The sequence below is a fragment of the Ovis canadensis genome, chromosome 1 (assembly GCF_042477335.2).
Source record: "Ovis canadensis isolate MfBH-ARS-UI-01 breed Bighorn chromosome 1, ARS-UI_OviCan_v2, whole genome shotgun sequence".
Lineage (NCBI taxonomy): Eukaryota > Metazoa > Chordata > Mammalia > Artiodactyla > Bovidae > Ovis > Ovis canadensis.
In genome coordinates, this window is record NC_091245.1 from 276,884,124 (window position 1) to 276,897,792 (window position 13,669).

Here is a 13,669-nt window from a genome sequence, read left to right on the forward strand (position 1 = left end):
TGTCCTGACCAGAGCTGGGCTCTTAAACCACTATAAGAACTACCATGTCTTAAGCAGCAACCTTCCTTCCCAGCAAGAAACTGAATCACTCACCTAAGAATGTCAATTATATCTGCCTTACTGCCACTTAATCCGAAGCTTATTTTTTTCCCAGATAACTATTAAAAATCTGGAACCAATACCCATGTGGCCCACCTGTGGTAATGGTGGCAGTTTCTTTCCTATTTAAAAACTGTACCGTCCACAACAGAAAGCTACCTCCAAAGTCCCAAAGCAGGTTAAAGATCTTCCATCTCATATATAATCACATTACAATATTTAAATACATAATGCTGGTATCTAGGGGAGGAAAAATCACATGAAAACAAATGGATGTGAATAATGTGACTTTATTCAGCATGCTAATACAGTTTAAACTGGTAATAAATTAGTACATACAGTTATCAAAAATGTTGGGGGCTTTCCAAGAAAAGGGTTTCTGAATGTGTATAGTGAAGTATCTGCAGAAGCCTCTGATGTGGAGTTACTGAAGAATGGAGTCTTTCTCTGTAACTCATCTTTAGCGTTTAGTTCAGAAAGGTTTCGATTACCATTCCAGCTCCTGCAAACTATGAAGCCTGAAATTACAGTACTGAATTTAGAAATCCCGATTCAGTCTCCTGATTTTAACAGATGAGGAACCCACTGGTCTTGCCGAAGATTAGAAAGCTAGCAGGTCATGGAGCTGGATTACAAATTAGTCCTCAGAGGGGCTCTGAAATGTCTGGGAAGCCAAGCAAGGGACACCACAGAACCCTAGTCATATCTGCAAGACCCTGGTTTTACCTTCTGCTTAACAAAGGATTAAATCCTGATGTGTTCTTTGTGGTTAACAGACGTAGTGACTCGGTTGCTTCTGGGAATGAATCATGCCCACGATCACATTCCTGAGTATCATTGATCACGAGTGCCTTCAATGTCTCCTGGGACGTTTGGACTTGGGCACCTTTTCTTCCTGCTCTTATGCTCACAGCAGGTGACATTAAAGATATCTATTCTTTTTCGAAATTCATCATCGGTTATCAATATCTACAAAACCATCAGATCTGAGTGTGGGACAGTCTTCTTCTCTTTGCAATTCATCCCCACCAGTTAGCACACACCCTGCTCTGTCCACTTGAGCCACCACTGGTTTCAAAGCAACTGTGGATGACTTCTGGGGTGTCAGTGACCCCGACAGTGATTTCTCAACACATCAAGAACATGCCGTACACTTTAATAACGTACCAAGCAGTTTTGGCATACAATTTTAGGTGATTTACTTCTCAGTCTAATGGCTTCACATAGCTATGCTACTGGCAGGAGAAAAAAGGCCACTGGCCTATTTTAATTTAAACCCCCAATGAGTGTACAAAATATTTATCAGTTAGTAATAAAATGCTCACATTCTGGCAAGCTATTTTTCTGGTTAATTGCAGGAGCCAATTCCACAACAACCCACCAGACATCAGTTAATTTTATGTACACACAACAACAACAAAGGTGTGTACATAAAGGGAAATTTGGAATTTCCATGCAAGTGATTCTATTTCTTGCTACTCTCACAGCTGTGGCAAAGGAAGACCAATGGCCTATCTTTGTATTTTTTTCTCCAGGGCAACAATTCTCTACAAGAGTGAATGTATGTGTGGTTGCAGCTTAAAAACGCTTACTATACATGCCCTTGGGCTTTCCTGGTGGCTCAGTTAGTAAAGAATCTGCCTGTAATACGGGAGACCTGGGTTCAGTCCCTAGGTTGGGAAGATCCCCTGGAGAAGGGAATGGCAACCCACTCCAGTATTCTTGCCTGGAGAATCCCCATGGACAGAGGAGTCTGGCAGGCTGCAGTCCATGGGGTCAGAAAGGGTCGGACACGACTTAGCAACTAAGCGCAGCACATCTATGCCCTCAGGGGCATATTTAATTAGAACAGGCATCTCATTTTCAAGTTCATCCTTAGTAAATACAAGGGCTGTTATCAAAGCTTTACCTTTTAGGACTAGTGACTTGATTTGGTGGTAGTGCTGAAAGCACGGCCGCCAGCCATGAAGACTTGACGTTAACCCCTGTCTAGAGTAAAATTTCATTAGCCTTATCGAAAAACAAATACACACATAAGAACCCAGATACAGAAATATTAGTTGTACCAATCTCGCAAAACCACTCAAGCATTTAATTAAATAACTAAGTAGGCATAGTTTTCTCTTCTCGTTACCAGTTTCACTTCCTTTTGCTGTTTTTTATCATGTCCTGATTTTCAAGGAAAATGCAGAATATTGATAAGGAAAGTCCATATCCTTTGACTGTTTTGTTTTTTGACTTTTCTTCTTAACTCACTAACTTTGTGAGCTCAGTATATGTTTTCTTTGCACCACCACCAGGACCCAGTATATGAAGCATAATGAAACGGCACGTTTAATGGAACACAGATCCCTGATGAAGGTCAGCGTGGTGAGGGCGTAGAAGGCACAGTCCCAACAGACTAGAGGCAACTGACTTCCTTCAGTTTATAACAGCAAAGCTGATGTCAAATTGCATAGAAAGGGCTGATTTTAAAAATCTTCATCAGCGACTAAAATAAAAATCTTTTTTAAGTTAAAGAAACCTAATGCTTTGAGGTAGATGATGCTATTGTCAGATAATGAAGTAATAGTATAAAGATATAAAAATAAAACTACGGGAAAAAAGCACTGATTTGAAATTATCTTCTTTCATGTTCGGATGGAAACGCTTCCAATTCAAGGTTTTAAGCACAAAATCCAGGTATGTCATGTGGTGGACTTGCTTCAGTTGGAGATGAACTTGGCACCCGATGGAAAGAATCCAGACTCTCATGAACAGCAAACCACAAAATGATTGTCCCTGTGAAGAAGCCAGTGACTCCACATTTGACTTTTCCAGCTTGCCTCATTCCCCAAGTTCAGGTTCTAGAACCTAAAAGTCTTCTTCAGCATTTAACCAGTTCTTTGCTGGTGGAAGGGGCTGGGACTGTCTCTCCACACGTGAACTGATCCTAAGACAGAACAAGAAATCACATTACTCACCGAGTATCTGTCACAGGTGCACCAATAGTGAGATTTCACCGTGTTACACAGTCTTGCTCTGTTAAGGTTTTCCTTTGCTCTATGATTTCATCCTTGGTCAAAGTCAGCACTAGAAACATGATCTTGCCCAGGTTTAGACCCAAATTCATATTTAATGCACCGTATTATTATCTCAGGTGGCGCTAGTGGTAAAGAACCCACCTGCCAATGCAGGAGAGGTAAGAGACATAGATTTGATCCGTGGGTCTGGAAGACCCTCTGGAGGAGGGCATGGCAAGCCACTCCAGCATTCTTGCCTGGAGAATCCCATGGACAGAGGAGACTGGCGGGCTGAAGTCCATACGGTCACACAGTAAGACACGACTAAAGTGATGTAGCATGTACAAACCTTACCTTATAAACAAACATGTCCATCTTCACGACAGAGCTCCCACTTCTCAGAAATCACATTTATGAAACATGTTACATCTCTTAAGGTTCCGTATTAATTACTACGTGCACTACTACTTCTCCACGTCAATATTTGGTCGCTCAAATACCTGTTCTCTTCAAATTACTTCTTCCAGCTAAAGTGGGTAGCTCTTTATGTTTCCCAACACAGATAATCTGCAAATTAGCTACTTTGTAAATGAAGTTCAACCTCTGATGATTTATCCTGGCTTATGCCAGCCATCCCAGGAAACCTCTGCCTCCCAGGTTACTCCTCATCTCCTGTAGTCTGATCCCTGTTAGGGATCAGCCTTATTCTGTCCCTGTCAATCTCTGACTCCTGCCCAGCACCTGGAACCCTCTCATCATGCTCTTTGGAACCCTCTCATCATGCTCTTTGGAACTTATGGTCCACCATCAACATGAGGCTCCATGTTCTCAACCTCTGTAAAACAGCCTTCTTGCTCTAACACAGGGTTCTCAATGGGTGGTGGAAAGGAGGTGTTACTTTTATCTTTGGGGACATTTGGCAATGTGTAGAGACATTTTGCAGAGAAGGCAATGGCACCCCACTCTAGTACTCCTGCCTGGAAAATCCCATGGATGGAGGAGCCTGGTGGGCTGCAGTCCATGGGGTCCCAAAGAGTCGGACATGACTGAGCGACTTCCCTTTCACTTTTCACTTTCATGCATTGGAGAAGGAAATGGCAACCCACTCCAGTGTTCTTGCCTGGAGAATCCCAGGGACGGGGGAGCCTGGTGGGCTACTGCCTATGGGGTCGCACAGAGTCGGACACGACTGGAGCGACTTGGCAGCAGCAGCATGAATGGTTCTTTAAAATTCATTAAAAAAACATAGCATTTTCCTAACACACCATTAGAAAACAATCTCCTGCATTAACATATCACAGGCAGACTGCTCAAGGTTCCTGCAACCCTCTCCCCCCTCAACCATTTTAGAACCTGACTCCTTACCTTGTCATAAATCACTTTTATAATGAGAGAGCAGCTAGGGCACGTTGCTACGTCTTCCCCATTTTCCAAATCTTCCTATAAATAAAATTAAATACCATATGGTCAGCACAGCCTTCCCTTGGCGATTTCCTCCTCCCCAACCCTCTCACTTCTGTGGGCAAGCTCCTTGGAGGCTGGCTACCCACAAGGCAGTTCAGTTCAGTTCAGTCCTGTCTGACTCTTTGCAACCACATGGATCGCAGCACGCCAGGCCTCCCTGTCCATCACCAACTCCTGGAGTTTACTCAAACTCATGTCCACTGAGTCGGTGATGCCATCCAACCATCTCATCCTCTGTTGTCCCCTTCTCCTCCCACCTTCAATCTTTCCCAGCATCAGTCTTTTCCAAGAAGTCAGTTCTTCACATCAGGTGGCCAAGGTATTGGTGTTTCATTAGAGTCCAAGGTATTGGACTATTCATAGTCCTTCCAATGAATATTCAGGACTGCCTTAGGATGGACTGGTTGGATCTCCTTGCAGTCCAAAGGACTCTCAAGAGTCTTCTCCAATACCTCAGTTCAAAAGCATCAATTCTTCGGCGCTCAGCTTTCTTTACAGTCCACCTCTCACATCCAAACATGACCACTGGACAAACCCACAAGGCACGTGAGGACCAAAAGCACCTCCAGAGAGAAACGCCAGCCCCATTCTTCCCTGGAAGCGTCACTTGGGGAAAAAACACCCAGGAGGGTGAGTCATGGTTCAGTCGTCTAAAAACTCACCCCCACCTCGGAAGACAAAAACACACTCCTTCCTCCAAAAAGCATCCTAGGGAGGGGATGCTTGAGTGGCGGGGGTTGGCGAGAAGATTGGTACTCGCTGCCATCCACCCCCTCCCCGCTCTCCTAAGGCTTGACTGAAGGCCAGAACCATAGACGGCGCAAAGTCCCGACTCTGGGAGAATTCAGAAAGGGATGAAAAAAGGAAGCGTTTAACTCTGAGCCGCGCGGGTCCGCGGCAGGAACTCGGCAGGCTAACGCGCGCCCACTCAGAGGAGCCTCCCGTTACCTTGGTGATGCAGAAGTTATCTCCACACGGGCAGGGGTAGAAGTAGGTCTCCGAGTCCTCGTCGTATTGGAAGTCCTCGATCTCCACCTCGTCGTGAAATACCGCCATTATCACTGGAACCGGCACAAGTCTGTCAACTTCGCCGTCCGACGCAGGCCGGCAACCCGGGCCAACTTAGCTGGCGCCCGCCCACACGGGCGTCGGCACAGAGCACCGGCGCGCGGAGCCCCGCTTCCGGCCCACGGAGGCCCGCTTCCGGCTCAGGGACAATGACGCAACTCCGGGCGTGAGGCCCAAGGGGTGACCGGGCAGCGGTCACCATGGAGATGGCGGCTCTAGGGGGCGGAGACACGGGCGGATAGAGCGCGCGGCTCGGGGTCGGTCGAGCGTCGCTCCGCCCATTGGGCGACAGCAACCAATGGAATATGGGTTTTGCTCGCGCGTCTATGCGTCACATCGAGGACGCCGGAAGCTCTCCAGCGCCAGGGCGGAGCTTGGCGCTAAGCAAGCTGCTGGGTTGGTGCGGCGGCGGCGGTGGTGTGGAGACGCCTCACTGAGGCGTAGTGTCCGGTGTCTCACGTCCGTGGGCCTCAGGCCTTAAGCAGACTCCGTAGGAGGCCCTGGTCGGCCTAGGTAGTGTCAGCCCTGCCCTTGGCGCCGCTGGCGGAAAGCGCTTTGCGGGGTAAGAGGCGGCGGCGGAAACTGCTCAGCCCCCTCGACCTCCGGGGTGAGGGACGGAAAGCTCCTCAGAGGTCTTGATTCACCGAGTGACTTTGAGCTCCGAGCAGCGCGTGGCTTGTGATCGGGCCGCGCTCGGCTGTCCAGGTACAGCCCGGCCTCTCCCTCAGCCCAGCTTCTCTTCAGAGGCCCGTGAGGTGTGTGGTCGAAAGGACTAAGCGAGGTCTGTTACGCGGGGTTGACGCTCAGTATCATTCTTCCACCAGTGCTGGGAATCTAGGTGTCATTCATTCCGTGTTAGTAGTCTTTAAACGGAGATACAGAGAGTCAGATGTCTTGGCCCAAATCGCACACCTGGGAAATGAAGAGCCTGGCTGTCCCCAAAGCCTAGGAACGAATGACTTAACTAGTGTTGAACCACAGCTCCGGGAGTTGGTGATGGACAGGGAGGCCTGGCGTGCGTGGGGTCGCAAAGAGTCGGACACGATTGAGCGACTGAACTGAACCGAACCACAGTTTCTTCTTTGAAAGAGAAATGGAATCAGCATGCAGAGTTATATACCGTGAGGCCTTGATATACGTTAAAGTGAAATGCAGATAAAAGGTGATACGTCTTGTGTTGGCAAAGTGGGGTTTCATGGGAGTTTTGCTCTATTACTAAGCATTTATCCAAATCTTGGCAGAGTAGGAAGGCAGTGGGGAAAAGCCCTATTGAGAAGCAGATTTGGGCTCAGGAGATGACTGTTTGGATCTCGATCTGGGAGCTGAATATTTACATTCTTTGGCCTTATTTCCTCTTCTGACTGAGAAAGAGTTGGATTAGAGATGATTTACAAGATTCCTTTCAGGTCTAACATTTTACTTTTGCGTGGAAATTGCGAGTTGTACGTGGTTCAGCAATTACATGTACCATATTTATGTTAACATAATACATATGCATGCTACAAATGTCCACGTCCCTATGCTTATTTATGAATACACAAACGTTTGCATGAATTAATTTTGTGTGTGCTGAAGTCCCAGCTGGTTTATCTCTTTTAAAGCTTGAAAACCTAATGGCAAAGGAGTCTTTGGGAGAAAATTTGGAAGTTACATTAAAAGGGTTTATAGAATATTGCAGAGGCCTCACAAACATTCTGTTTTCCTTAATTGGAGATCTAACCAGCAGTTGGAAAGTGTTTGTTAAACGTTTGTTAAACTCATTGCGGGTTAACTGGACTGATTCTGCTTTGAGCAAAGGAGCAGAAAAGCCCTTTTGGTAAAGCCTATGAAGCTCAGAGGCTGCTCTCTGTGTCTGTGAGTGAAGTGAAAGTCGCTCTCTCGTGTCCGACTCTTTGTGACCCCATGGACTATTCTCCAGGCCAGAATACTGGAGTGGGTAGCCTTTCCGTTCTCCAAGGGATCTTCCCAACCCAGGGATCGAACCCAGGTCTCCTGCAGTGCGGGCGGATTCTTGACCAGCTGAACCACAGGGGATGCCTTTGTAGACGAGGATTTTCCCAGGTAGCCTCTTGGAGAGAGGAGGACGGAAGAGAGTTGTTAGTGTCAGAATTGTAGTCCCAGTGATCATTTTGAGGTTGGGAATCTTTTTTGTTCTTTAATACTTCTGAGCATAACTACCTCCAGAATAAAGGTGAGTTGTTTTTGAAGGTCTGGAAATGGGTGCATATTTTGTTCATGGAAGTATAAATTGGTACACTTTTTAGGAAGCAGTTTGGGTCTGTCAAAAACAATTTGCGGAGGAATTTTGAAATCTGAAGTTAGTAATCCTAAAAGTTGGTTGTTGGGTAATTTTCTTTATAGTTTCTTTGTAATTTTCCAACTTTTCTTTGCGTATGTATTACTTCAAATAGGAAGAGAAAAGTGAATGAGCCACTTTATTAATAGTAGTTGACACTGTGTGCCAGACCCTGTACCAACTGGTGTTTACATGCATCATGTTATTAAAACAACGAGGTATAGGCATCACTCCCATTTTCAGCATTGGGAAACCTGAGGGTTAGAGGCTTAGGTTTAGAAACTTGTCTAAAAGGGCCAAGCTGGTGAATGGCAGTAAGCTATGGTGAGATCTCGGGCCTGGCTGAGCCCAGAAACTGGGTCTTTGTGACCTTCAGCGCCATCTGTGATCTGATGCTGCTTGAAGCAGAGCTGGGTTAAACAGGCAGCTCTGGTAGTCTGCAAGAGGGCTCAGGTTCTCCTCTAGAGTGGTGCTGGCTCCCTTGAGACCTGGTTTGGGGGTCTCCTTGGCCTTGCGTACTGCTTTCATCCTGCCATCTGTTGCCACATCCCGTGTTTGGCCAGAGGTGGGTCAGCTTACCTGCCAGTTTGAGTGCATACTGTGCTGAAGAAAGTAAAGCTGTAGCAAAACCCGTGATGCATTATTTTACGCCACCCAGCGTTTTTGAATAAAACGTAACGGTGGCTACTGAACTGCATTTATTCCTAGAAAAGGGTGGACACATTTCATAATGAGATATCTTTGGACTCAGAGAGTATGACAAAAACAAGTTTAATAGTAGCTATACGGTCATTTGAGATCACAAATTTATGGTTAAAAAATAATTTTTTAAAAATCGTAATGCTGCTGATTTGGAAGACAACAGTGAACAAAATTCTTAGCGTGAGATTGAATTTAGAACTAGGTCATACCTACGTCATAGCAGCTGTGTTTTATGAATGTTGTTGTAGGTCAGGCTGGGCAGTTGTTTTTTGGGCACATAACCCACTGCCTCTCTAGATTGGGATTGATTTTTAGTGATCCTCCTGTGTGCCAGGTATTTCCCCAGACATGTACCCCTTTCAGCAACCCAGTGAGGTAGTCTTGGCATTTCCATTTAAAAAGGGGAAGAGGTGACTGGCCCAAGGTTGAAAGCCAGAAGGGTGTCAGATCTGAGCCCGGTTCTGCTGCTTCTGACTGCGGCACTCTGCAGTGACTTGTGTCTCACTCGGGGCCCCTTTCGGAATGCCGAGAGCCTGTGCTTCCTCACTGGCGCCTGGGGCTCTAAATCGGCAAGGGCCAGCTCTGAGTTTAGTTCTGCGCTCCCTGCTCTGTGAGGCATTCTTGGTTTTTTTTTTCTCTTTCTCTCACTTCTGTTCACACGTCATCCTGTCTCAGCAAGTGATAGGGCTCTAGCTTCAAAATCTAGTCCGTGTTCATCTGTTTCTGTCTTGGGTTTATTCTGTCTGAGCTTAGCCGGGCACCTTCTAACTGAACTTCCTGCTTCAGTCGGTGCTTTGCAAGGCAGCTGGAGTGGCCCTTTAGCATGAGTGAAATCACGCCCCTCCCCTGGTTTGTTCCAGCCCTCCAGTCGCCTCCCTTTGCCTTTGGAAGAAGGCCTGCTCCCTGGCCATGGGCGGCCGTGGCCTGGCCCTGTCTCGTGCTGGGGCTCGTCTGTCTTGCCCGGCTCTCTGCCCTGCAGTCGCGCTGGCTGTGCTCCGTCTCACACACCAGCCTCGTTTCTGTGACGGGACCTCTGCTCCTTGGCTCTGCACTTACCCTCATCGTTCAGGTCTCTGCTCAGACTCCTCTTGAGAGAGACCTTTCCTGGTACTCCCCAGCCTCCATCACTCTTATTTCCTTTGCACACTTACTGTAATCCGTGTCTTTTAATTATCTGTTTATTAGCTGCTGTAGACGTTGCGATAAAAGCTTCATGTAATGGCAAAGGCCTTGTGTCTGGTTCTTTATTGTGTCTCCGCAACCTAAAATAGTGCTGGATGCCCCAGTAATTGTTAAATGATTTGAATGTACTTGTTGAACAGAAACTAGTATAGTTCATTTTAAATCTTAAATGTAATCTGTTGCTTGTAGGGCTGCTTAAATGGCTATATGCCCACTCCAGTGCCCTTGCCTGGAGAATCCCATGGACAGAGGAGCCTGGTGGGCTGCAGTCCATGGGGTCGGGAAGAGTCGGACATGACTGAGCGACTTCACTTTCACTTTTCACTTTCACCCATTGGAGGAGGAAATGGCAGCCCACTCCAGTGTTCTTGCCTGGAGAATCCCAGGGACGAGGGAGCCTGGTGGGCTGCCATCTATGGGGTCACACAGAGTCGGACATGACTGACATGACTTAGCAGCAGCAGCAGCAGTATTTATGATACTTTTCTCTGTTTCAGAAATAAAATAACTTTTTGGTGAGGTAAGGGCCAAATGAGGATACAAACGTTGATGGAATGTTCTTTTTTGTATGGTTTTGAAAATTACTTAATATATGTTAATTTTCTGTAGTTAATGTTTACATTGAATGAATAAAACCGCTGGACACGTTTCAGGGTATGGATAGGTGTTTTCCTTTTTGTCCCGTATTGTTCACTTCCTATTTTTTGAACGTGGCCTTGTGTTAATTTTTTTTTTAATTGAAGTATGAGTGCATGCATGCTCAGTTGTGTCCTGCTCTTTGCAACCTCCTGGATTGTAGTCTGCCAGGCGTCTCTGTCCATGGAATTTTCCAGGCAACAATACTGGAGTGGGGTGCCATTTCCTACCCCAGGGGATCGAACCTGCATCTCTCGTGCCTTCTGCATGGGCAGGCCGCCTGCGAAGCCCTTCCTGAAGTATGGTTGATTTACAGTGCCCCTTAGCTTCAGGTGAACACCACAGTGATTCAGTTATATCATACATACATGTATCAGATTCTCTTCCCTTACAGGTTCTCACGTAATATTGCGTGTGGTTCCCTGTGTTAACAGTAGGTCCTCACTGGTTATCTGTCTTATATTTAGTAGTGTGTATATGTCAATCCCGAGCTCCGGACGTATACCCCCCTTCCTCTTTGGTAACCGTAAGTCTGTCTTCTGTGTCTGTGAGTCTGTTTCTGCTTTGCCGATAAGCTCATCTGTATCATTTTAGATCCATGTGTAGGTGACACCATACGATTGTCTTCCTCTGTCTGACTTCACCTGGTCTGTTAATCTCTAGGTCCGTCCGTGTTGCTGCGGATAGCACTCTGTCATTCTGTTCTATGGCTGAGTAATGCTCCCTTGCGTACTTTATCCACGGTTTCACCCGTCTCATGCGTCAGGGGACATTTAGGTCGCTCCCATGTCTTGGCTGTTGTAGATGGTGCTGCACTGAGCACTGGAGTGCCTGTGTGTTTCCAGTTGTGATTTTCTCCAGGTACATGTCCATGGGATTGAAGGATCACGTGGTAGCTCTATTTTTAGTTTTTTAGGGAGCCTCCATGCTCTTCTCCATAGAGGCTGTGCCGATCTGCATTCCCCCCTGCCGTGTAGAATGGTTCCTTTTTCTGCACATGCTCTTCAGCGTTTAGCATTTGTAGACTTTTTGTCGATGGCCATTCTGACTTGTGTGAGGTTATACCTCATTGTAGTTTTGATTTGCATTTCTCTAATAATCAGTGATGTTGAGCATCTTTTCATGTGCCTTTTTTGCTGTCTGTGTGTCTTTGGGGAAATGTCTGTTTAATCTTATGCCCAGTTTTTGATTGGGTTATTTTTTTTATGTAGAGCTGTTTGTGTATTTTGGAGATTAAGCCCTTGTGGGTCAGTCACATTGTTTGCAAAATATTTTCTCCCATTCTGTAAATTGTCTTTTTATTTGGTTTATGGTTTCTTTTGCTTTGCAAAAGCTTTTAAGTTTAATTAGGTCCCATTTGTTTATTTTTGTTTTTATTTTTATTACTGTAGGAGACAGATTTTAAAAAATCTTTCTGCGATTTCTGTCAAACAGAGTGCTGTCTACGTTTTCCTCTAGGATTTTGATAATATCCAGTCTCACATTTAGGTCTCTAATTCATTTTGAGTTTATTTTTGTGTGGTGTGAGGAAGTGTTCTAATTTCATTCTTTTACATGTAGCTGTCCAGTTTTCCCAGCACCACTTATTGAAGAGACTGTCTTTTCTCCATTGTATATTCTTGCCTCTGTCGTAGATTAATTGACCATAGGTGCCTGGGTTTGTTTCTGGGCTTTGTATCCTGTTCCATTGATCTGTATGTCTGTCTTTATGCCAGTGCCCTACTCTTTTGATGATTGTAGCTTTGTAGTATAGTCCAAAGTCATGGAGTCTGATTCCTTCAGCTCTGCATTTCTTTCTCAAGATTGTTTTGGCTCTTCAGGGTTTTTTGTGTTTGCATACAAATTACAACTTTTTTTTTTTTTTTTGGTTCTAGTTCTGTGAAAAATTCCATTGGTAACTTGATAGAGATTGCATTGAATCTGTAGATTGCCTTGGGTAATACAGTCATTTGGACAGTATTGATCCTTCTAACCCAAGAACATGGTCTATCTTTCCATTTGTTTGTGTCATCTTTGATTTCTTTCATCAGCTTCCTGTAGTTTTCAGAATGTAGGTCTTTTATCTCCTAAGGTAGGTTTATTCCTAAGTATTTTATTCTTTTTGATGTATGTTAATTGCAACTCTTTTCTTGCTTTCTTTCTGATCTTTCATTGTTAGTGTATCAGAATGCAACAGATTTCTGTGTATTAATTTTGCATCTTGGGACTTTACCAAATTCATTGATGAGCTCTAGTAGTAAATTACTTAGTATATGTTAATTTTCTGTAGTTAGTTAACACTTTCATTGACTATGTAAAGCCACTGGATGTGTTTCAAAATATGGATAGGTTTTTTTCTTTAAATACCTTATTGCTTTAGAATGCGCTTTGAACACAGTTTGATAAAATACCCTTTATTTACCAGTAGGTGGCACTCTTGGTCATGGTTATTGCTGTTGTTAAAAAACAAAGATTTTAGAATTTTAAAGAAAACAGCTTTTAAAAATTAAGTTTTCTTTGTTTTCTAGTTCAAGCTGAGCAGTAGACCAAACAGTGTGACCACTGGAAGATGTGTCTTAGCTGAGGGCAGCTTGTTGCAGCAATAGGTGTCCAAAACTGAGCAGGGCAGCGTGTCCATGTTTGCCTGCACACCAGTTAAATTTTGTCGGGGAGTTTGGGCCCAGATGACATGTACCTGTTATCAGCCCTGCCCCTGGACTGGTTGTTCATGGGGTGGAGACCCTAAGCAGCAGGAGATACAGACGGTTCAAGAAAGATGAGTGGGTGTCCCTGGTGGCTCAGCGGTAAAGAATCCACCTGCAATGCAGGAGACCTGGGTTTGATCCCTGGGTCGGGAAGATGCCCTGGAGGAGGGCTTGGCAACGCACTCCAGTATTCTTGCCTGGGAAGTCCCATGGACAGAGGAGCCTGGCAGGCTGTAGTACACGGGGTCACGACAGAGTCGGACATGACTCCGCAGTGAAACAACAAGAAAGATGAAAGAGAGAAGCGCAAGAGAAACAGACAGGAAAAGTGAGACCATGAGGAGTGGGTGGAAGGGGGCGCCACGGGGAGGCGCCACTGAGAGGAGCTTGGCTGTGAGGTGATGCTTGCCTGCTGCAATGAGCCTTTGCTTTTACCGCTAAGAGACAGGAGTGATTTCCTTTCTTTTTTTAAAAATAAGTTTGATTATCTATTTATCTTTGGCCGTGCAGGGTCTTGGTTGCGGCTCAGGGGCTTT

At 45.5% G+C, this 13,669-nt stretch overlaps 1 protein-coding gene across 1 annotated transcript; it reads right to left on the reverse strand.

Annotated features, from left to right (window-relative positions):
* Positions 1 to 373: 373 nt before the first annotated feature.
* On the reverse strand, positions 374 to 5,847 carry DPH3 (diphthamide biosynthesis 3). Its single transcript, XM_069582430.1, has 3 exons — positions 5,514 to 5,847; positions 4,467 to 4,541; positions 374 to 3,031 (listed from the first exon to the last, which is right to left on the reverse strand). Exons 1-3 carry the CDS (start codon positions 5,619 to 5,621, stop codon positions 2,966 to 2,968), a joined length of 249 nt encoding a protein of 82 aa, XP_069438531.1. The 5' UTR covers positions 5,622 to 5,847; the 3' UTR covers positions 374 to 2,965.
* Positions 5,848 to 13,669: the final 7,822 nt, after the last annotated feature.